The 25,117-nt window shown below is 46.2% G+C and overlaps 1 protein-coding gene across 3 annotated transcripts in view; it reads right to left on the minus strand.

Moving 5' to 3' along the window:
* Positions 1-25,117, minus strand: part of igsf3 (immunoglobulin superfamily, member 3) — an 88,119-nt gene that overhangs the window by 22,948 nt on the left and 40,054 nt on the right. For 2 of the 3 annotated variants that reach the window (XM_083777264.1, XM_083777263.1), the window contains 3 exons: positions 14,415-14,834; positions 6,681-7,067; positions 3,153-3,560 (listed from right to left, as the gene is read on the minus strand). In XM_083777264.1, coding sequence (XP_083633390.1) covers positions 3,153-3,560; positions 6,681-7,067; positions 14,415-14,834 — 1,215 coding nt within the window. The remainder of the gene's footprint in view (positions 1-3,152; positions 3,561-6,680; positions 7,068-14,414; positions 14,835-25,117) is intronic. The other variant, XM_083777265.1, reaches the window with a different exon arrangement.

Genomic DNA, 25,117 nt, shown 5'->3' on the forward strand with positions numbered 1-25,117 from the left:
CTGTACATTACTGCTAACATACACGTACACTAACACTGGGGAAAGAGAGAGACCAGACCAACACACAATTTTCTGTCCCTCCTCTAAGGACACTGTTGCCCACCAATATAATAGCAGATCTACAAGCTCACAACAAGTCACAGTGCGATGAGTTCTGAGCTTGTAGATTGGACATATCCAGTGTACAAGTATAACCCAGGCAGAAGGGGGATGAAGAGACGATGATGTCTGATTTTCACCACATCAGATAATTCATTTCCTTGAGACTACGCAGATTTCCTCCCATTATGCTCTTGTCAACATACAGTCACACTTGTCTCTCTCTGCCCTTCTGCCCGTCTCTCTCTCTCTCTCTCTCTCACAGTCCGTTGTGCATGGTGTCCTTCAGGGTGTGTTATCCATGGGTTTATGTCAGAGTTGGCTGCTGCTGGGACGACGGCCTGGGGCCATAACTCTGTATTAGACAATAACTCTCAACTCTCTCCATCCATCTCTCCCTCCCTCTCTCCCTCCCTCTCTCCCTCTCTCCCTCTCTCTCTCTCTCTCATCAGCCTGCCTCAGTGACAGAAAAGAGGATTTCACACAGATTCGCCCCACCCCCCCGAGCCGCACCAAGCTCAGTCTTTGTCTCAGAGTGAATGCATGTGAACGTGCTTGGGTGTCATTTGCTGTACACACCTGCACACCGTTTGTGTGTCCAATGTCCATGCTGTGACAGCTGTGACTTTCTACCAACAGAGACCTGCCAAACCAAACACCCAAGGGGCCCCTCCAGCCAATCCGCTATCAAGAACCAAAAGACTCTCTTAACGAGCACTTTCACCTTGAAAAACACAGGCTCCCAGAGGACAGCCTTCTCCCCTTAAGGCTTAAGGCCAAGTCAACAGGAATGGGAAGGGTTGGGTAGCGGAGCTGAAATGAGGGAGCATAGAATAATTGCCTTCCCTCTACAGTAGTGGCTCTGGGGTGAGAGTGGGGAACCCCTTGAGGAGGTTGCAGGGGTCTCCCCGGGTTTCATACCATTTTAAACCTATACATTCAAAAATAGACACTCTTAATCCAGAGTGCTTTACAGTAAGCAACAACACCACATGTACTACATCACATAAAAACAGTCATCAAGGATCATAACCATAAATTATAATTCAGATCTACAAGCTCTTGTAGATCTGCTATTTTTGCTTGTCGTATGACAAAGTACAGGTCTTAAGTGGTTAGCGTACAATAGGACCTCAAGTGCTCAATGCTATTTCGCCAATTTGCACCCCTCACCGCACATTTTGTTGGGGACACTAATGTCTCCACTGTTGCCTGAGCTTAACAAACGGGAGATGGCTACTTAAGGAGCTGACATCTCTTTCCTGCAGTAGCACCAATGTGTCCTTCAGCGGGGAGCTAATCCGTTGGCCTGTGAGTGTGTGTGTGCGTACACCGTACTGCGTGCGTGTGTACTTTTCCATGCAAGTATGGCAGAATCTGAGAACTAGACATGAGGACCAGTTTCCCCTGGTCCTCACAAGGGAAATTGTTGTTTTGGTTCAAATGTATTTGGGGAGTTATATTTAGTATGGCGTTGGGCTTAGAGATTGGAGTTGACATTATGCCTTAGTTGCACTCTCGTGTCGTGCACCGGAAATAGCAGATCTGTTGTGACGTGTTATGAGCCTGTAGATTTTGGTAAGGGTTAAAAATGGCATACCGTCCTAAAATGATGATGTAGCCTACTCACAAGTATAGTAATGCAAACCTGTGTGTGTGTGTGTGTGTGTGTGTGTGTGTGTGTGTGTGTGTGTGTGTGTGTGTGTGTGTGTGTGTGTGTGTGTGTGTGTGTGTGCGCGCGTGCGCGTGTGTGCGTGCGTGCACTTGGGCTTGCCAGTCCCTCACAGCAGCGCCCCAGTGGGTTGCTCAGCCTGTACCACAGTGATGTTCAGCTTAACTCAGCACTGACAGTGGAAAGCCACAGACTGTGAAACACATTTCTACAGCATTTCCATTCTAATAATTCCGTCTAATCCTGGCCGTTTGTGTTCGCGCAGGGATGTGTGCGTGGATTCCGCGCGTGCTCCTGTGTGCACGCACGACGCACGTCCATGTGCACTTGTGCGCATACGTCGGGCCGCGTGCGGCGGGTTGGCACTCTCTCTCTCTGCCGGGCTTTTGAAGTGTGGCAGGTGGTGTGTGTGGCTGTGAATGTGTTATTTTGTATTATAACAGCTCCGTCCCCAGGGCGGTGCATGAATAAACCATGTTGTATTCTGCTGTGGGGAAACTGCATGCTCTCTGTCTAGGAGGCCATTAATCAGTCTTTAGGAAATCACACTCTTTGTTTTCTGGGTTTCAAGTTTAGGCAAACAAAAAAGACAACCGTCATTGAAAGTTAGCTTTGCTAACTTAACCACTTAAAGGACCACTTCACCCGTTTCATTATGAGATATACGACGAATAATACAAATAGAAGATCTACAACTCACAATGTGTTGCATCGTGAGCTTGTAAATGTGTTAACCAAATGTATGCCAAGAACGCGGGACCTCGTTTTTCTCTCCACGACCCGCCTGTGCCAAAACGAGGAAACCTCGCCTTTCTTTAATTTAATTTAATCCAGCAATAAAAAATAAAAAAAATATGTTTTTTTTCACAAGGCCACACGCACACTTAAAGGTATATTCAGTGATTTCACTTATTTCAAATATCACTTATTTTTTTGTTTTGTTGTGATAATCCTCCCTACTATAGAGTGTGCTGACCATATAAGGAGTTCCTCCCTGTCCCCAGTTAACCCCTAGGGGTCAAAAAACCTTAGGTTTCGTTTTTGACTCTCTATCCTGATTGGACGAAAGGCTGGGTCCCACAGCCAAAAACGAAACCTACGGTTTTTTGAGTGGAATCACTGAATATACCTTTAATAGTCCTTTTTCTCCTCAAAATGAGACAAACATCGCCGTGGCATCGTTGAGACCTTATAAAAGTCTAAACTTTGATCACGCTAAGAAAGTGAAACCATCCCGCAACGATTTGGCTCAAATATGGACGGCTATCACTTCCGGGGCGGGCAGAAGTGACCCGTCTTATAGGGGAAACACATATGGGAACATTTTCCAGTGTGTGTGTGTGTGTGTGTGTGTGTGTGTGTGTGTGTGTAGTGTACCTACCAACAGACTTTACAGTGATGGTCTTGGAGACTGACTTCTCCCCTATCTTCTCCCAGATGAGCTCTGGTTCAGTGCCGCTCTGTAGCCACTCTGTGGCGGTGCATCGGTACAGTCCCGCGTCCCCGGGCAGTGCGTTGTACAGGTAAAGGGTGTAGGTGTCGGTCCGCGCTTTCTCCACTCGAATCTCCCCGTAGCTGTAGCGATCCAGGCAGGTCAGGCCGGGCTGCACTGTGCCCTCCCGGTCCACAGAGGCCACCTCCGTGGGTGGCCCGGTCGTCTGCTCTTCTGTCCGCTGCCACGACACAGAGAGCGGGCCGGTGGTGGAGTGGATGGAGCAGGTCAACTGCACCACGTCGCCCTCCAGGACCTCAGAGGAGTTACTGGACATCACCACCGTGATGTTACTCTCTGAGGAGTGAGAAATAGAGAGAATTGGAGATTATTTAGCTTCTATCCAACAGTGATAATGCTTTCAGTTTCTGGCGTGTAGCTGGCCTCGGGCATATCAGAGTGACATCAAGCAAAAAGGCCCTGGCGTATGGGTCAGGATCTGACACTGGTGGGACTGATGGGCACTGGCGTCAGATGCTGTGGCAGATAAAAGCCTTCAGTGCCTCTCCCTCTCCCCTTCCCCTGTGCGTTAACGATAGTGTATAGCGTGTCCCTCTCATCTGTACTCAGTCTGCACACATCATGGAAGACCTAAAAAGGCCTTTGAGCCCAGAGGGCTGGCAGTGGCATCTCAGGGGGACCCTTCCCCGTTTCACTCTCTCCCCCCGGGGCCAAGCTTCACCGCTCCTCTCTAGGCTCTCACCAATCATCCTAATAAGCACGTCTCTCTGTGAATATGGAATAAAGCCACTCCTTTACTTCTTTCACACTAAAAAAGAACGGGAGGAAAGACGTTATTCACAGCCCTCCCTCCTTTCATCCTAACATTTTCACAGTTTCCACCCTGTTAGCTACAGTATATAATCCATCCTTTTGCTTTTTTCCCTACATAAATCGAGGGTAAAAGGTGCATAGATGGATGCATAGACTGTTTCACCCTATCATCCAAGATGGAATCTGGATAACGTCTTCTTGCTGACATGTATTCATTCCTTCTGCTCACACTGCTTCTCCTTTCACTGCTTCTCCCCCAATAAAATAAACAGTTCCTGCTCCTCATCTATTAATCCTTTCCTCTCTTCCTTATATCAGCTACATTCACAGTTTCACTCTACCTTTGTCCCTGTCCCTTTACCGTCCGTTTGTCCCTGTCCCTCTAGCTTTGTCCCTGTCCGTTTACCTGTCCCTCTAGCTTTGTCCCTGTCCGTTTACCTGTCCCTGACCCTTTACCTGTCCCTGTCCCTTTACCTGTCCCTGTCCCTTTACCTGTCCCTGTTCATGTACCTTTGTCCCTGTCTGTTTGACATTCAAGAGCAGCTCTGTCTCTCTTTCTGTCTGGAGAATTTTACGTCATAGTGTCTGAGCAAATAGACAGTGTCTAGTTTACGTCATGATGATGTACGATTATAAGAGAGCCCCTCACTTCACACGGGTGTGATTTTTCAGATATAAGTCCAAATATATACATATTCAGAAAATGTTTGAAATGTTTTGAGAATCGAAAATGTATGTGTGAGAAAGACAGAGGGCGAGAGAGAGAAAGATGAGTTGTTTTGTGCATACACAATCCCTGGCCTACAGTATACCTCTACATTCTCTCCTTGAATAACTGATATGATTATTATCCTTTGTAGACCTTATAAATATCCTTTATGCAGGGCCCACCAGTGGGTAACGTCAATACTCTCCTATCTAAATCAAGCTATAATTGCATAAAAATCTTACAAAATAAAACATAAAACCCTTTATGGGGCATTAAAGTCTTACTAAAAACAAAGTCTCCCAAACAGAGGGGTCTCTGGAGATTACTTGTTTCGGGCTTATTTGGCAAGGCGAGTGTGTATATGTGTGCGTGGTTGTGTTTTAGCTGGGATTGCTTATGGCTGGATATCTTTTTGCTTTATTCTGCTGGTACAGTAGCAAACAGCCACAGCCCTGATAAAAGGAAACCCAATAAGTAGTGCAGAGGCATTTCACTGCTGTCGTAAATGAAAGTGGAGAAATAAAACCTTGGTGACGGAGAGGGACTGTGGGCGAGGTTTGGAGGTGCTGCTGTAACTTCGCATCCATCAGTTGCCAGCCCTGAGTGCAATACTGTGGGCCAGCTCTGTTAAGCCCAGCTGAGACAGCTCTGCCCCAGCAGAACACATTAATTTAGCCTGGGGATCCATTTAGAGGGGCCCTCGAGAGGTAGGCCTCATTCTACGCTTTTTGCTTTCTCCATGCTTTCATTTCACGGCTGTTAGCTCAGCCTCCTTGAGCCCGGGACTCTCTTTTTCGGCTCGCCATTATCCCGCTTCAGTGTTATCGTCTACTCGCTCAGCCAAGGAAATGGGAAGGAAGTAGGGATGTTGAAAAAAGTTGAAAATCGACTCGATTATCGACTCATGCCTCCCGCGACTCAAAACGTATTAGTCGAAAAATCGTTTTTATTTGTATTATTATTTTTTCAGTCAGTCAGTGCCGCTCGTCGCATGCAAGTTGACTTTGAGCAGAGCGCTGTGGACCCCATCGTCCAAGGGTGTGTGCGTGTGTGTGTGTGGTGGGGGGTGGTATCTTAGCAACACTGAATGATCAGTCCCATTGGTCGTGTGCTCGTATCATGAGCCAATGGCTGCAGCTCTGAGCTTCCCAGACCCAGCTCATCTACACATGCCGTAAAGTGAGCTGACAGGCTAGCCACAGGTCTGCTCTGTTCTGAGCGGTGAGCGCTCTTCTCTTCTCGTGAAGATAGCAGGACAGAGTTGTCAAATAAATCCCGCCGTCATTTATACTGTATTTATTATCCGACCCGACATTAAAATACGGAACAACGTGCGTCCCGTATCAGTTCATTACTCGTGACAGGCTGCAGACACTTGAGAGTTGGGACTAGCGGCTAGCCGATAGCGCCGCTGCTCTTTCAGTTTCGTTGTTTACAAAATAAAGTTTATTTTTTATTATTGGGATTTGATCATTGATGCAAATTCTAAACATATGGATGCAGCTGCAGAAGTTGTGTTGCTTAAAGGAATGCATAGTTGCGTTCTCCTCAACTGCTGCGCAGCAACAACAAAAATATAAAAATAATGAAGAAAAAAAGGAAAAAAGTCGTTCGACACGTCGATTTTTGGCCTCGATTCGTCGATTGGCCAAATATGAGTCGTTTGGCATCCCTAGAAGGAAGTGAAGGAACCGTAATGCTGCATTACCGAGCCATAGCCGTCCGCTCATACAGAAAATATGTCAGTGTTATCTTCCCATTCTGACTCACAACTAACAATACAGGCTGTATGCATGTCTGTCTACGATGTGCCACTCTAGAGACAGGGGGGCATGGCCTGGCACTCTTATGTGACATTAGCATGAAATCTATCGTTATTATAATTGACAAGACATGTAAGCCAGGGGGCCCCAGTGGGACGGATTATTACTCACTGAGTGGCTGCACCGTGATCTGAACGTTGCGGGACCTCTTGCTGCGGTCGATGAAGTCCCCCGTGGGCGTCCTCTCGCGCTCCGTGACGCGGCAGATGTACTTGCCGGCGTCCTCGGGCCGCAGCCGCTGCAGCTTGAGCAGGTGTACGTTGGGGCTCTCCTTGCGCACGGTCATGTGGCCGGCGGCCTCGCGGGCCACGTAGTCGGGGCCCAGCACGGGCACGGCGCTCGGGCCCACCACCGCCACGGGCGAGCTGCTGAAGACCCATGACACCGAGAAGAAGCGCTCGGGCACGTTCTGGGCCTCGATGGTGCAGCGGAGCTCCAGCGGCTCGCCGGCCGTGAAGGAGCGCCGCTCCGTGCTCACCTGGATGCTGAAGTCTCGATCTGGAGGGACATAGGAGAGCAGAGAACGGGCTTAGTGGGATGACCGTTTAAACGCTAGAGGAGAGCAGAGAACGGGCTTAGTGGGATGACCGTTTAAACGCTACAGGAGAGCAGAGAACGGGCTTAGTGGGATGACCGTTTAAACGCTAGAGGAGAGCAGAGAACGGGCTTAGTGGGATGACCGTTTAAACGCTAGAGGAGAGCAGAGAACGGGCTTAGTGGGATGACCGTTTAAACGCTACAGGAGAGCAGAGAATGGGCTTAGTGGGATGACCGTTTAAACGCTAGAGGAGAGCAGAGAACGGGCTTAGTGGGATGACCGTTTAAACGCTACAGGAGAGCAGAGAACGGGCTTGGTGGGATGACCGTTTAAACGCTAGAGGAGAGCAGAGAACGGGCTTAGTGGGATGACCGTTTAAACGCTACAGGAGAGCAGAGAACGGGCTTAGTGGGATGACCGTTTAAACGCTAGAGGAGAGCAGAGAACGGGCTTAGTGGGATGACCGTTTAAACGCTAGAGGAGAGCAGAGAACGGGCTTAGTGGGATGACCGTTTAAACGCTAGAGGAGAGCAGAGAACGGGCTTAGTGGGATGACCGTTTAAACGCTAGAGGAGAGCAGAGAACGGGCTTAGTGGGATGACCGTTTAAACGCTAACAATATCTATCTCACGACCACGCATTGTGAGTTTGTAGATCATCTATTTTTGATCAATCTATTCTAAATGATCTGTGCACAAGTAAACAAATACATCTGAATATAATAATAAAAATCACACCCGTGTGAAGTGATCATCTTATCATCTGATTAGGTGATGTAATGATGATGTAAAACAAACTCAAACTAATTATCTTTATTGTTAATGGGATTGAATGGCCAAGATGACGTACATTTTCCCATTAGCTACTACAAACGTTATGCAAAGCTCGGCCAATCACAGCAGAAGTTAGGTAGGTTACTCCGGAAGAAGAATAAAAAGTAAAAATAAAAAGTGTGACAATAACTATAGTCTGGTTGCCCAACCACACTAATAATAATAATAATAATAATAATAATAATAATAATAATAATATCTGTATGTAGTGTTTTATGGTGTCTGTTTTTTATTGGACCCTGAGTCTGAACAAATAAAGTTGATTTATTGATTGAATAGTATGTGTAACAATCTATATACATCTGAAACAAATCTCAAAGTGCTATATGGCATATAAAGCAAAAATGAAATACGGTAAAGAAATTAGGATCAAAAAAGGGAAAACACCTCATATCTTAATCTGTCAGATCCCTTTCAAATGGCTTCGGGGTTTGTAGGAGGAAGAGGATAAATATGTCAAAATACTGCACAAAATACACAAACGGACAGAGTGGTGGAATTGGTGAATAGTGACACATTTAGCCTCGGTGTGCAGGTAAGCGGGAGGAGATCCGTTTAATAAGACGATGTTGTGTTCCCTTTCTGTTTCAGTTGTCAACTTGTCAAAAGACGGAAATGGATGTGAATATGGGCTGGGATTTGCACGGAACACTGCATTCAGTTAATATCCCACGGTCCCACCGTCTGCAAGATTGATCCAACACGCTTAAAGTCACAGCAAAATGGAGGGAAGAAAGATGGGGGGGCAGGGGGGGATTAATACAGACTGTGGAGGCAGTGGAGTAAAGTACATTTACTAAAGTACTGTACTACGCAAGTATAATTTTGAGGCATTTGCACTTTACTCAAGTATTTTCAATTTCCAATACGTTTACTTGTACTCCGCTACATCTCAAATATTGTACTTTTGCTCCACTACATTTATTTGTAGATGTTGATAATTATATATATAAAAAAACATTAATTAGCCATACATGTCGGTCATTTGCAAATAGCCGATCTACAAGTTCACAATGCATTTCAAAATATGTTTAAACATTTGAAAACTTGAAATGGGACATTCGTCACAATGAGTACTTTCTTTTGGTTCTTTAACCCATTTTGGGCGGGAACCCCTTTTGGTGTTAGCATTATGTTGTGCTTTAGCTATTGAAAACGACTGACACAGAAACATAGCTTTTTCCGAAAACTGTCAGGATGTAGAAGACATTTTTAGAATCTGATCTCAGGTCAAAATGGGTACAAGTACATTTTGATTCCAATACCTTTGTACTTTTACTCAAGTTTTTAGTCATTTTGAATACCGGACTTCTACCGGATAAGAGTAGTTCTACACTGTTTCCCCCCCCCCCCCCTGGAGACAGGGGGGGGGGGGGGGGGGGGGGGGCATGCAGGCGGGGGGGGGGGGGGGGGGGAGAAGGTCACGGAGTGAGACGGCGGACTAGACCGCTGATCCTACAGCGTGCTTCCCTCTCCCTCCCCTTGGGTTCACCTCTGCAATAAAAACACACCACCACATCTAATTAATATTCTCTCTGAAAACACATCCGTGCACTTTCCTCCTCCTCCTCCTCCCCTGCTGCACCTTCTCCCACTGAATTAAACAACGGCTCCATGACTTGGCCAAATCAAACACATGCCGTTACATGTATTGTTGACCCTGCGGAGGAACATACACGCGTGTGACTTTGTGTGTGTGTGTGTGTGTGTGTCTTTATTTACAGTATTAATTTCCACATGATGAGCTGGGTATTGTACGTATCAGAGAAGCACGCTTGGCCTCGCAGTGAGGTGCTCGTCCCCCCCGGCTGTAATTATGTGGACTTTAAACGGACTTCCTGCAGGAACACATTCATGCGGAAAGGCTTCAAAGCCTTCTGACTGCAGAGCTCGTTATGCAGGAAAATGTTGTGTGTGTGTGTGTGTGTGTGCGGCTGTGCGCGCAAACGTACACGCGAAACACTCGCACTTGCAATTGCAATTTCATAAGCACCAGATAGTGAGCCTGCATGCGGAGTAGCCCAATTTAGACTTCGGCGTATGGCGGCGTCACACTCTGAAAACGTGCTGACGGCGTGTAGAAATATTTTTATTTTTGGGGGGGTTAGCGGTGAGCACGGCGCCATTATACGTACGATGGAGCAGACAAGACACTCTCTCCACGCGGCAGGAGGAAGCCACAGACAGGACACATGCGACACACACACACACACACACCAACAACACACACTCCACAAACAAGCAAGGCAAGCACCCGTCCAAAGAGCAGGCGGCAGACGGACACAAGGTCAGCAGCAGCGCTAATGGAACAGAGAACAGACACCACAACAATGCACAGACTCAGACACTCAACAAGCTGCCGGGACACGGGGGTCGCATGTCTGTGTCATGTAATCATGACCTGCTTTTACAAGGATGTGGTCCCCCCCCCCCTCTCTCTCCTCTCTTGAGGAGAGAGAGAGGAGAGGAGGGAGAGGGAGAAAAAAAGTGCTGGAGAGAGAGCACAGAATTAGATGCCGCCGTATAATAACTAATAAGAGACGTGATTACAGAAAAGGGGGGAAAGATAGAGAGCTGAGTGAGCAGAGAGAGAGAGAGGGAGAGAGAGAGGGAGGGAGGGAGGGAGAGAGAGAGTGAGGTTCAGATAGAGACGAGAGACAGAGAGAGAACGGTGCATTAGGATTCTGTCCGTGACCTGTCCCTCTGCTCCCGGCTGTAAGTGATTAGTTGGTGATGGGGCTGTCTCAAGACCCACTCATCTCCTGTACTAAATGCCTAATGAAGGAGATTGTATGTCTGTCTGTCTGTCTGTCTGTCTGTCTGTCTGTACTGTCTGTATGTACTGTCTGTCTGTCTGCATGTCTGCCTGCCTGTACTGTATGTCTGCCATGGCACGCAGGTGCATCTTCAAGTGCCCAAAGGCAAGTAGTGTGCACATGCAAAAGAGATGATTTAAAAAAAGATATATATTTATAATATAAAATTTGCCCGCACCGCACCCATGCACTTACTTACGTCCTCGCGCACGGTCACACACCATTCCCTTTGTCACACAACAACGCTCCCATCCATTATGGATTATAGGAGAGATTGAGGGAGGGCGCGTGTGTGTGTGTGTATGTGTGTATGTGTGTGTGGGCACACCCACACGTGAGTGAGTGTCTCTTTGTGCCGTTTGACTCCTCCCAGTGGTAGCCGACACCCATCTCAAAGACCCCTCCCGACACACGCGCACGCGCACACGCACACACACACACACACACACACGCACACACACACACACACACACACACACACACACAATTCATATTGCGATTACTCTTCCAGCTCTAACTGGGGCGCCACCGAGCTCCATCAGCTCAGGAAAAAAGAATGCCCTGCTTAATGGAGAAAGACTAAAGTATTCCACTTTGAACAAGAAGAAGAAAAAATTCCCGGCATAAGGCACTCACGGCAATGAGTAACGCCTCTGCTTTCCCCATGGGGTCAAAGAGGTCCATCTGAGATTGCTAACAGTTCGTGCAAGCGAGGGGGAATTAAAAGACATGTTATTGTGTCTGTGTGTGTGTGTGTGTGCAAAATACAGCACAATGGTCTCATTAGTGCGCGTCTAGGGACGTGGGTGGGAGGGGAGGGGAGGGTAAGGGTGCTGTGGCGATGTTGTGTGCTGCTGGGCTTCATGGGATGGGAGAAGCTTGTGCGAAGTCGCAAAGCTCTTCATTGTTTCTTGTCTTGTCCAGTTTCGCGGTCGACAGCTTATTACCAGATCATTATCATATTAGGCAGACCCAACCCCCCCCCGCCCCAATCCTCCATCGACAAACACTGTCTTTGTCCACGCTCCCCTCCCCCTGCTGTGTTTATCACACTTGACCACCCCCTCCTTTTGCCTCACCCCGTTCCCCTCCCTGAGACAGCTAACTCCCGCACTCCCTCCCCTCGGGGCGACCTGCTCTCGCTCTCTACTTGCTGGTGGTAGGAGTTTGCTTAATTGCCTGAAAAGCAATGGATGGATTCTCCCACTCAACTGCCGTGCGGGAACACAAATGAGGCCGCCGTCAGTTGTGGGAGAGGGAAGAGTGGATCACATCCGCACGAAGATGACCCCTGTTTTTTGACTTATGACCTCTGGAAGACCAGATGCCCATGGGGAGATGAATGCAACGTGGAAGCCGAAGGTTTGGCGCAGCAGCACACAATGCCCCCCACTGTGCAAAGCCACTGACGACGTGCTTAGGGCGTGGCGGCGCGCCTCTCTGACACCCACAAACACAAAAGTGGGTATTCTGCCGAGCGTTTAGCTAAGCCCTTCTTAGTGCCACTAATGAGCTTATAGCTGCAGATACTGATCAGCAATCAAGAGGATGGCAGCGTGCACGCGACACGCCTGTGCGTGCGTACATGCTTGCGTGTCTATCAAAAAAAAAAGGGGCCTCAGGCTGGACAACGGCAGCATTGTCACTTTGGCTTGCCTTCTTGACCGTCTCTGCCTCCCTCCCCCATTTTAACTTTAATAATTTAATGGATAAATAATAGCAGCAAACTGCACGATGTATGCAGCGGGATTCAAACCTGGTTCTATACTGCTGGAGGGCGGGAGACCCAGGTTTCAGGGTCCCATTTGGGAAGGGGAGATATTGCGCTGTGAGCTTCTAGAAATACCCCTTTACAAACGGTAGTGTTCCTAACCGACTGATGGATAATTTGTAATTATTGTAGATTTGTTATTTGTGGGATGGTTCCCAAGTTTGTTCCCAATGATTTATTCTTCATATGCCCTGTGTCCTGCATAATTATGAATCATTACATATGCCCTATGGCTGCCTTTGTATCATCATGCCCTGTGTCCCACTGAGGTACATCTCATTTCTGCCCCAGCGTTTAGATAGTATTATTTCTGGCCCAGCCGGCGTGAAGATAAAGAATAGTTCTTCTCCTGTTTGCCTGTGACATGTTTTTTGCCCTTGGTCTCTATGCGCCCAGAGAAGACAGCCAGTCTCCACCTAACTTGTTAGCTGGTTGCCAGCAACTTGAGTAGTGAACATTGACATTACTAACTACATTTCCCATCCGTTACACTTCCTGGAATTCCCGGAAGTGTGAGGTGCCACATCTCCAATAGTGAACCTCCCGGCAATAGGTGTCGCCTTATTCACTTTTTGATTAACCTTTGAACCCAAAATGCATTACTTCCTATGTCAGAGTTTGTTTTGTTTTCATAACAGTATATAATTTAAGTCCCGGACATTTGTTCCGGGGGGAGAACTTTTGCGATGCTGTTCTGGACGTCTATTCCGACTCCCCAGAAAATATTAAGGGTCATTATAATCCTATGAAAAGAATGCTGACTGCTTGTGGATTCGTTTCTTTGCGTCGTGTCTTGGTTCTTGCCTTTTTCCTGCCTTTTACTTTAAGTATTGTAGTTTTCCCTCTAAAGTATTTATCCTTAAAAGATTAATAATATAGGATTACAGTTTTATAAGTTTAACATTATAACATTAAAGATAAAGTTTAATATTTACTTAGTACATTAGGTACATTCTGACCTGAGTACTTTTACTCGATTACATTCTTCCAATTCTCCTCAACGGGTCTCCTCTGAGTCCCGACGATTTATTAGCTTAAAATTCAAAGGTTATCTCAATAATTTATAACTTTGTATGCCGAAATGGTCTCAGTATATCCACTTTAACCACTTAGTCTCTAAAAGCGGCTTTAGGGTGCTGCATCCTATTGATATTCATAATTAGTAAATATATATTCTTAAATTTACATAACAGAAATGGCTGTTTCTTTTTTTTATATATATATTTTTTATCCCACTATTTTTGTAAAGCATTTCTCACCCCTGTGTCAATCATCTAATGTGATCCTGGGCTCTACACACCCTCCACCAACCTAGTCCCCATATGTGGGGGACATGGGGAGAGCAATGGACTTGAACTCATGCTTCCTTCATGCCTGAGTGTCCAAGTTGCTCCTTTACACATGACTGGTTGGACGTAGCGCGTGGAAGGAACACGTTATTCCAACCAGTTCCTTTCCCCTCCATCAGGCGCCCCGGCTGGCCAGGGGGAGGCAGTTTAATGGCCGTTTCTAACAATTGGTATCTTCTCACCGGAATTTATTTCCAACACCGACCACGGGATCTAAATGTCTCAACAGAAGGGCAGGGAGACACCCTCCAAACACTGCAGTTGTGTAAGCATACAGATAACATTTTAATCACAAGTAAAGTAGTGATAAGGAGGAAAATGACCATAACGCTCACCTGTGTAGAATGTTTTTACCCTACGCAATGTTGTGCAATTTCCACCCCCTCCCTCTACACTGGCAGTGGTTCCCCTCCCTCTACACTGGCTGTGGTAAGGGATCCCACACTTTCAGGTCGAGACCCTAAAGAGAAATTGGACGTTTGCCCGGGACCCAAACTAGCGAAAACAGCTGATCTACAAGCACTGTGCGCCCACTCACCCGTGGGCTGGATGCGGAGCTGGGTCTTGTCGCTCTGCTTGCGCGTCATGGCGAACCAGCTGCCGTCGGGGTCCTGGATCCACTCGGAGGCCTGGCAGTACAGCAGGCCCTGGTCCACGGGCTGCAGCATGTGAATGGTCAGCCGGTAGGTCGTGGCGCTCGTCTTGTCAAGCCGGAGGTCGCCGGCGGCCATCCGCTGTCGGTAGGGGCCGCCGGAGCGCAGCACAAAGTCCCGGGACAGCGTGAGCAGCTCCTGGGGCGGGGCGGCGGCGTCCTCCGGCGAGCGCAGGTACCAGCCCACCGACAGGTGGGTGTGCTGCGTGGTGGTGCGCGACACCTCGCACGCCAGCTGCAGCATGTCGCCTTCCACCTTGGACAGCGTCTGGGCCGGGGCGGTCACCGTCAGAGAGTCTGGAATCACTGGAACACAAACACAACAAACAGCCATGAGCAGCATTCCTTCAGAAAGACGAATGACTAAATATACACATTTTCCCTTCTTTGGGCGGCTGAGTCAGAGTGACTGATTGACAGTGCGTCTAATGTTTTTTTTCTTTTTCTTAAATCAACACCCTACAAAAGTGCCAAGAAAAAGATGTGAAAATAGCTAACTATAATCTCGAGCTTGTACTCTAGATCACTTTCAAAATAAAAGTGATCAAGTCTCTGGTTTTTTACAAACGCGTTTTCTACCCGACAGCAACACACTATGCTAAATCCCTATGTGCTTGTGCAGTGTATTGTCTCTCTCTGGATAGGATACTTGTAGTGTCAGTTAAATACCTAAAATGTACTGTAATGTAGCTATAGAAGTATGAAATATGATGGACAGCTCCACATAGTGTTTTGGTTAAACACACTTAACCATAGTGGAAATGGAAATACTCATTGATTCTGTTCCAGTAAGATACATTCACATGGTTTACAGAACAGGGCCAAGTATGCATCAGATCAGACATGTCCATTGTGTAAAAAGAAGTGTTAATGTCACCACGTATTTTCTTTTGTTCTAAGGTGAGCGCCCTCAATTTCCTCTTCCACACATGACTTTCACATGTCACAATGTGATGGTGATGTGTCCCATATATCTGGCTCAGCCAGCCTCCCCCCTGAGTCCATCACTCACAATTTATTATGAACCCAGCCCCCGCCCCTCACCACCTCACCCCCGCCCAATTCCACGTCGACTCTAAAGGACAAACAAAGCAACTGACTGACACGTAATGATTGAATGCACTATTTCTATTACTCTCCATCTTCCGTCTCTTAAAGCCTTTAGGTGAAACGGCTATACAATGCAACCGCTTGATCGCACGCTTTTAAATTATGCAAACAACACAAGAAAATAATGTTCCAGTTCCAGTTAACTAATTATCTCTACTTATAGCTGACAACAGAAGATTGACTCAAAGACAGATGGTTAAGAACAGTGAAGAGACGAGAGTGTGTGGGTGGTTGGGGGGGGGGGGGGGGGGGGGAGACGGCCGTGAGCATGCAATGAGGGATGTGACAGTTTTCAGGTGGCAGGCTTGGAGACGCTCCATACTGTGCCTCTCCGGAAATAAGAACTTCCCTGCTTTGGAGTTTCTGGTGGGCGTCTACTGGCTAAAGGAGTGTTTTTCGGTATGGAATCTACATTCCTAAACCGCCAGGGGACAGAGACCCAAATGCATGAGAGAGAGGGCAGAATCCATTTCTTCCGGCCAACGTGCCGGCCGGTAAGCACCGTCGGCCGGCCTTTTTATAGGTCGGCCGGTCGGTCCGAATGCATTTTTAGCGGCCGACGTGAAATACGTCGGCCGGTCCGGTCCGTGATTAGGTCGGCCGGTCCGTAGCTGCGTCGGCCGGCCGGTAACTCTGTAATTTCTGTACCGTTTTAAACGTGGGTGGTCTCATTTGAATCGTGTGGCCCCCCCGGGGGAGTCTATGGGGGTCTCAAGGTTCGGGGACCCCTGGGGACCCCCCTGGGACCCACAGGGACCCCCACATGGTAATTATCAATTCTCAACTGTTTTGGACAGGGGTTGGTTGGAATCGTGTTGCCTCTATGGGCGCATTATCGGGGTTTAGGAGGTTCGGGGACCCCACATGGTAAATCTTGACATTGTCATGATAGATCTTTATTGATGGGAGCGAGACAGAGAGAATCATTTGCATATTCTTCTTACTATAGCTCTCTCTCACACTTTTCGGATATCACTTGATATGGACATTTAACCAATGTATTTCCCTCTGACAAGGCTCGACGTTACCCGAAAAAACTGTGCAATTACTCAATTACTGTGCAATAAACACTCAAGCCACAACGAAAATGTATTTTGTTGCTTTTATATAGAACTAGAAATAAACACATACACTAATGTAAACTGTGGTTAAAATAAACTAGACCAGTCCGTACGATGTACGGAATGGAACTGAAAAAAATATTTAAAAAAAATGGACTGTCATTGTATATACATTCATGGTAAAGCAAAAGAAGACTGATTACGAAAAAATTAATATAAATTCATAAACGTCAACTTGTCCTGATTTTAAACTTGAGTCATTTGTCATGTTTGAACATGTATTTGTGTATTTTACATTAATTTATTCTCACATAAACTCTAACTGTATAATTCATCATAGAAAATATATGAATAAATATTAACACAATTTTGCCTTGACATTTAGTCTAAATTAAGAGGATTTGATTTTTAAAATGCTGTTATACAAATTAAATGCATCATGATTAAATAAATGACAATTTGAATTGAATGTCAATAAATCCATTACAATGAAAATGATGAGTGAGTAAGGAGTAAGTGCAACAAGCTAACACCCACGTCCAAAAAAGTAGAGAAATTACAGAGTTACCATTTGGGGGTCCCTGGGGGTCCCCCAACCTTGAGACCCCCATAGACGCCCCCGGGGGGCCCACACGATTCAAATGAGACCAACCACGTATAAAAAGGTACAGAAATGACAGAGTTACCATTTGGGGGTCCCCAGGGGTCCCCGAACCTTGAGACCCCCATAGACGCCCCCGGGGAGGCCACACGATTCAAATGAGACCAACCACGTATAAAAAGGTACAGAAATTACAGAGTTACCATTTGGGGGTCCCCAGGGGTCCCCGAACCTTGAGACCCCCATAGACGCCCCCGGGGAGGCCACACGATTCAAATGAGACCACCCACGTTCAAAACGGTACAGAAATTACAGAGTTACCATTTGGGGGTCCCTAGGGGGGCCAGGGGGGGTCACCCGGGGGTCCCGGCCGACGGTGCTTACCGGCCGACATGTCGGCTGGAAGAAATGGATTCTGCCCTTGCTGATGCATGATGGGTAACAGGTCAAAATAAAAAATACAGTTGCTTTGTGTGTGTGTGTGTGTGTGTGTGTGTGTGTGTGTGTGTGTGTGTGTGTGTGTGTGTGTGTGTGAGAGAGAGTGTGATGGGCCAGGAGGTCAAAAAGACAAACACTGTTTGCAAACAGTTTGCTCACCATGGAGTGTGTGTGTGTGTGTGTGTGTGGGAGTGTGATGGGCCAGGAGGTCAAAATGACAAACACTGTTTGTAAACAGTTTGCTCACCATGGAGTGTGTGTGTGTGTGTGTGGGAGTGTGATGGGCCAGGAGGTCAAAATGACAAACACTGTTTGTAAACAGTTTGCTCACCATGGAGTGTGTGTGTGTGTGTGTGTGTGTGTGTGTGTGTGTGTGACTGTGTGTGTGTGTGTGTGTGTGTGTGTGTGTGTGTGTGTGTGTGTGTGTGTGTGTGTGTGTGTGTGCTTGCGTGCGTGCGTGCGTGCATGCATGTGTGTGTCCAAGTACCGTATGTGTGCTTAACAGCCATATTCTGTTCATCTCCCCATTATATACCAAATGGCCTTACCATCTGGTCGCTTGACTCTGCGTGGGGTTCTGCCGTTTTACACACACACGTGCGCGCACACGTACGCACGCAGTGCCCATCAAACAGAGTGTAGTGTATGTATAGACTTCAATGATCACAATTCACAATGGGCAGCAGTGAGCCATTTAGATTAGTCCGGGATCAAATGAATGGACCAAATAATGGCGAGAGACGCCTCCCTGGAGCCACTACGTGTTGACTGCGAGCCTTACTTGGATGCTGGGATATTAAAGTGCTTTGTTCAGGGTAAATAAGTGGAGTGTTTTGTGGGAGATGTTTGGCTAAAAGGATTGCCATTGTGAGGACAGCAAATCACCATGTTTGAGGTCTGTGCCTCTCCCGGCCTGAATTCATCGCCCATGATTCAACAGCTTAATGCCCGTAACATCACATGCCCGTGTACATTCACTGTAAGCAGGCCAAGCTCGTGCCGTGTGAGCGCTTTCCCAGCGACATCTGTATTCACTGCGCATGTGTGCGACTGAACACCGATTGAGAGATTACGAAAACAGGAACAGTCGCCACTAATGAAATGTGCAGGGAGACGCCGGAGACAAAGGCGTTGAGATCAGAGAATCAAGGAGAGAAGAGGCGGAGGAAGGTTGTCTGACATCTGGTTACTGCAGTTTAACAAGACGCTCAAAAGAAAGACACAAGGCACGGAATGGAAGAGTGCAAAAAGAGAGGAAGTAATGAGACAGGTCAGAGGATATATTCTGCAGAGCTCTGGAAAAGAAGAAAAGAATGCTTGAAAAGGATACCCAGGTTTGAAGTGATTTTCAGCGTTTTGATGTGTGAGTGTACACTTTGAAAAGCTCAGAAAAATCCCTTCTCAATTACCATGGTGTGTTTGCCTGACAAATAACTGAACTGCTAGTGAGGCAAATGGTATTCCCAGGGGGAAATAACAATCATCTCCTGACAGATTCGGATTTAATAAATATGCAGTAATAGGATAAATGTAGTAGCAGTAACAACAACAGTAGCAGTAGCCATGTTAAATAGATGCACAATATAGGCAATATTTTTACAGGGCTGGCACTCTGCTCATCGCATCCCTTTGCCAACAGTAGCAACTTCTTAGGTGTAAAGCCTGATTTGTCGTAAGATGGGCTCCAATGCCAAATGTACCATTTTAAGCACTAGTCCCAGCTGTACGATGTGGTATAGAGTCGGTGTAACAGCCGAGTGGAGCTGAGCTGTATTATGAAAGCCTGACACATTACATAAATCATCAAATATTACCTTTGAAATGGCATTAAGAGAATTCTCAACGCCATTACATAGGCATGACACGAGTCTCATTTGGTGTGTCAAATGGCTAGGCTCTCTGTCTAAAGACCCCAGTCAACACTGAGCAAACGGTAAGCCTAGCTTAGGAGTAGCATTGCCGCAACAGCCCACCTACGCTACAGCCTGCAGTTGCCATGACAACGCTCCTACATGATGCTAAAGGCCTCATGAAAAACCCAGGAGTTACCATAACGACACTCCTCAAACCCCCCCACCCCCCGTTATCCCCCTGCGCTCGGAAACCCAACTGAGACGTGTGTGAAAGCATCCGGCTGATTCTCTCATGTCTCCGGGCCTCAGCTACTACTAGGAGGGATAGGATAGATATTAATTCTACTTCCTCTGCCGTCATGTACAGTAGGCCAATAGCATCCCTCCACACAGCTGTGTCTGGGAGACAGGAAACCAATCAAACCGGACAATCTCTGTTTATCCAAGGGTCGGGCTAAGGTCATGAACAAATCATTCCCTGACCTCAATCTGGGAAAGATTAAGAACAGAGCAAGACGGATGCACAGACTCACACAATGCAACATAAATATACATTACACGCACAGTACTGCATCTGGGGTGAAAGATGAGTACCTGACCAAGCCTAAACCTGTAACTACTGTAATGATAAATATACATTACACGTACTGCACCTGGGGTGAAAGATGAGTACCTGACCAAGCCTAAACCTGTAACTACTGTACTGTGCATGCTCCTTAGTTCCTTTCGTTTAGATAGTAGACAGACATACTGTATGGGGGCTGCCATAGCTGAATGGGTAGAGAGTAGAGATGCCGCTTGGGAAACAGAAGGTCCCATGTTGGACAATGTGTTGAGGAGTCGCTGAGCAAGACACGTAATCTTCCCCTTTGCTCAAGTCTGACCACTTGAGCAGCAATCAGCTGGGTGAAGCTGAAAACTGAATTTCCCCTGCGGCATCAATAGGCCTAATTATTGAAATTAGTACAAAGAGTCACAGTTGTTTTGCCTGAACACATTTAACATCGACAGATATCCAGGGTAGGCATGCCAAAGTTGGTGTAAACTGTACTGTTATTTAATCTGAATGAAAACGAGGGGCCACGTTATCTAATTAACTTTGGTCCCAAATAAAGATTCAGAAGCAATCAAATATAAACCTACACTAACTAAAATATTTAAACACAATCATTGGCACTTTTAAAGATTGTCCCGCTGTTGCCACTGAACACAGACATCGCAGATGCCAAATGAAGTTCACATATATTATTTATTATGGAAGATGGTTTTTGATTCCTTTGTATGGCCGTCTACTTGTCTACGAGTACTCTGCACCAGCACCTACTAGAGTTGTTCCGATACCGATACTGGTATCGGGTACTCGGGCCGATACCAACCTCAAGTACTCGTTACTCGGAACCGGCCCCGATACTTTGATCCGAGTACCAAAACATCCAATTGATACTATAGGCTGAACGAATGCAACGGGAGCAAGTCTGACTCAACACTGCAGCAAATTGTCAATATAGGCCGATCTACAAGCATAAATGACAAATAAATGAAAGTGTAGATCTATGAGAAAAGGGGGGTAAAATAAGTGGTTACTAAAAAAGAGTTAAGTACTCGTATCGGTACTCGGTATCGGCTTGTACTAAAAATTAAGTACTTGTACTTGCACCTACCAACTTTTACAGATTTTATTCAGGTATGCAAGAGACTTTTGATTACTGTACATTTTTGTAATACAATTTTTCATGTGCAATGTTTTAGTCGTATATTGGTATAATTCTGCTTCTTTAAAGATAAGGCTGTCAAATCTTCACTAATCTGTGAAACCTCATTCGGTTTTATCTGTCAGCTCTCTGAAGTCGAGTGATGACTGTCCCCCCTCAAGCTGGCCTTTTTCCCCTTTTACGTCCAGTCACACAGGGATGGATGGTTGGCAGACATGAGGACAGGTAAAATGGAGAGGAATAGACATGACATAAAAAGATGAAATAGGAAGAAGAAGAAAAAGGCGGTAAGCTCGGAGGTTTGATCTAACTTAGAAGTCACAACATCCGAAGAATATACTGTACAAGAAAACATAAATGCAAGGCTAGCGGATCAAATGGTATTGTGAATACAGTGTGTTCTGTGTGTGTGTGTGGGGGGGGAGGCGGGGGTTGGGGGGCATGCATGTGTGGGCACGCTTGTGTGTGGAGCAAGTGAAGAATGACGGAAGAGAGCAGTGGAATAAAGAGGAGTTGGACATGATAGGCCAGCCCCAGTCATCTGATCCCTCTAATAGGCTACTCTTGTCTCGGTAGCCACTGATTACAGGAGGAAAACTGGCAAGCTTGACTCACTGCCCTATGGCTGTGTATCATCACCACAAATGTGCTGGCTAAAACAAGTCTCTCTCTCTCGCCCTCTCCATTGCAGACAAACCATGCAATTGCACACAGGCATCGAAAGAGTTGACAAGTATGAAACGTTGTTTCTGTGCATCTCTTGTTGCAGGCACTATACAGGATATGGGAAATACTTAATATTGTGAGATTGCTAGAGACAGGTGACAAATAAAAGGAAAATGCAAAGCTGCATGATTAAGCAATCATCAAGCAATTAAGCAACATTCGATCATGCGCTATGGCAAGTTTACCTTGATTTTGCATCAAGCTGGAAAAAGACTATGACAATGTGTATTGGGGCATTATGGCGAGAGCATCACACAGAAGAGTTCAGTGATACATATTGTTGTAATATACAACAAGTACTGATACTTGGTACTTGTACGTGAACATGCAATGTACTTATATGTATATGTATGGTGCACTGCCTGAACTGTAACATACTTTAGAGCTGTGTTAGGGCATGCTGAAGGCCACGTGCTGCAGGCAGTGATTGTGATGTCTAGTCAGTAACGTCATTAGGACATGAAGTATCCAAGCTATATATGATTCTGTATGTGTAATAAACTGTGTGAATGTATTAATGTGACCAGGTCTTTGTGTCATGTTAATTTATTCTCCCGGAGCAGGCCTGCCTGTATGTCCGTCTGTCCGAACCATGGAAGGGTCAATAAGCTCGTCACACACCAGAACCAGACGAGGGTCCAGTACTTAGTATATAATCATAACACATATCAAAGATAAACGGTCATTTTCAAGTGACATTGAGCTAGAGTAAATGTTTGTCTGTCTATTCATTTATTTATCCAAGTGTGTGCGTGTGTGAATGTGTGCGTACGTATGTGCGTGCAGGTCTTTGAAGCAAATGGTCATTTGACAATTGGCACAAACAAGAGGGTAATTATTATTGATAATTACTCTGCGCAACGGAGAGTGCCTTCAGAAAAGAAAGCGAGTGAGTGAGCCTCCGTTCTCTTTCTCTCTCTCCACGTGAGACCAGCCTTATCGCTAAGCAGGCCAACATCACGCTACAACCCACAATGAGGTATGACGGCAGGCCTCTCACATACTTTACAAAGCACACATACACCTGCCTTTTCCATTATCATCCATTAACACTCCCCCATTAACATCCTCTTTATTTCTAGCCTCCTCTGTGGGAGATCGGAGATGAGTCAGATTGGAGGAGGAAGTGGCGCTCGAGGGGGAGTGACAAAGAAATGGACAATGTAGATGAAGATGAATAAACAGAGAAGAACAGGGAGAGAACGGTAGATGGAAAGAAAGTAAGAAATACAAAGAAGCAAACCTCTGCCATGACCTATAGAGCTGGATATGTAAAGAACTGCCGTGGGCAATGCTAGAGTTGTATTATTCAGTTTGTAGCTTACTGTAGATAGACAGGAAGTATATAGCTGTTACTCTTGCCTCAATCCCCTGTACGCACTGCACCTACTGTACGCTCACACGCGCGCGCACACACACACACACACACACACACACACACACACACACACACACACACACACACACACACACACACACACACACACACACACACACACACACACACACACACACACACACACACACACACACACACACACACACACACACACACACACACAGGGCTTAAAGCAATAAATAAAAATCCCAAGACTGAAAATGTTTTTTTGCAAATCTGCACTGATCTCATTAAATTACCCCTATGAAATCCTCAAGACTGAAATCAGTCCCCAGGACTGAGAACTTTAAGCCCTGCGCACATGAACACACACACACACACACACACACACACACACACACACACACACACACAAATGCCTAACAAAGCGGAGAGAAGGTGCTCTCACATGAGACTGGGCCGAACAAGCAGGTCTTCAAACAAAAAAAGCACACACGTGTGAACTGAGTGGTGCAATCCCCCCCCCCCCCCCCCCCCCACATACTCGTGCTCACACAGGTAAACGGACATTGCTGGTTGTAGGAGTGGTTGCACCACTCAAAAACACAGAGAGCAACCAGCAAAGAAAAAAACTTTCTTTGGTGTACGGGATAAAAGAGGACAGCTAGGATGTCAGCCAGTGAACCGAGGGCAAAGAGATAGAAAGGAACACGTCTTGGAGGCAGTAAGAGGAGAAAGGAGACATATGGGAGCAAGAAAAGAGAGAAGTGTTTAAAACAGGAGAGTTGAAAGTCTCCCGTGAAGGATCTAGGTTCACAGCAGGAGGCACATCCATAATACAACACAGACTCATGATCAGATGAGCATGCTACTAATATATTCATTCTGGCTCTCATAATATCTATGTTATGTTCTTATGTTGCTCTTAACCCATTTTGACCTGGGATCAGATTCTAAAAATGTCTTCTACATCCTGACAGTTTTCTGTGTCAGTCGTTCTTCGATTTTTCAAAAATAGCAGACCCTACAAGCTCGTAGCGCGCCACTCGGTGGCACGCTATGAGCTTGTAGATCTGCTAAAGCATAACATAATGCTAACACCAAAAGGGGTTCCCACCCAAAATGGCTTAATATTGATGTGTCTGAGCGAACCATGACGTGCACATTGCCTTTACCAACCAGGGGGTGATGAAGTTGTCCATGTTTGCTGCTGCTGCTGTGATGAATCGCAAGTGTTAAACGTTGCAAGTTGAACGTTGCAAGTCCTCCAATACAAACAACCGTTACCGTTTTTCACTAAGTAAACTTGAGTGTCGAAACTCTCAGAACAGGGAGCTGCATTGCTAAAATTTGCAATAATGTCTTTGGATCCCAATTCATATACGAAAGATTAGGGGGAATCTGACTTATTATTTATTTTTATTTTTTATTTTTTTGCCAATACCTTTGTACTTAAACTGAAGTACATTTTGAATTACGGACTTTTACTTGTAATGGAGTAGTTCTACATTGCAGTAGTGATACTTTTACTAAGTACAGTATATCAAATAATTGAGTACTTCTTCCACCACTGGCTAAACATAAAGGCTGACTCTGCTGTGTGTGTGTGTGTGTGTGTGTGTGTGTGTGTGTGTGTGTGTGTGTGTGTGAGGACCAGTCTGAGGCTGCAGGGAAAACTGGCTCTCCTTCCCTTTGCAAACCACTCATTATCACACTCTATACTGTCAAATAACACCATAGGTGAGGACA

Source organism: Protomyctophum parallelum (genome assembly GCF_964188405.1).
Source record: "Protomyctophum parallelum genome assembly, chromosome: 11".
Lineage (NCBI taxonomy): Eukaryota > Metazoa > Chordata > Actinopteri > Myctophiformes > Myctophidae > Protomyctophum > Protomyctophum parallelum.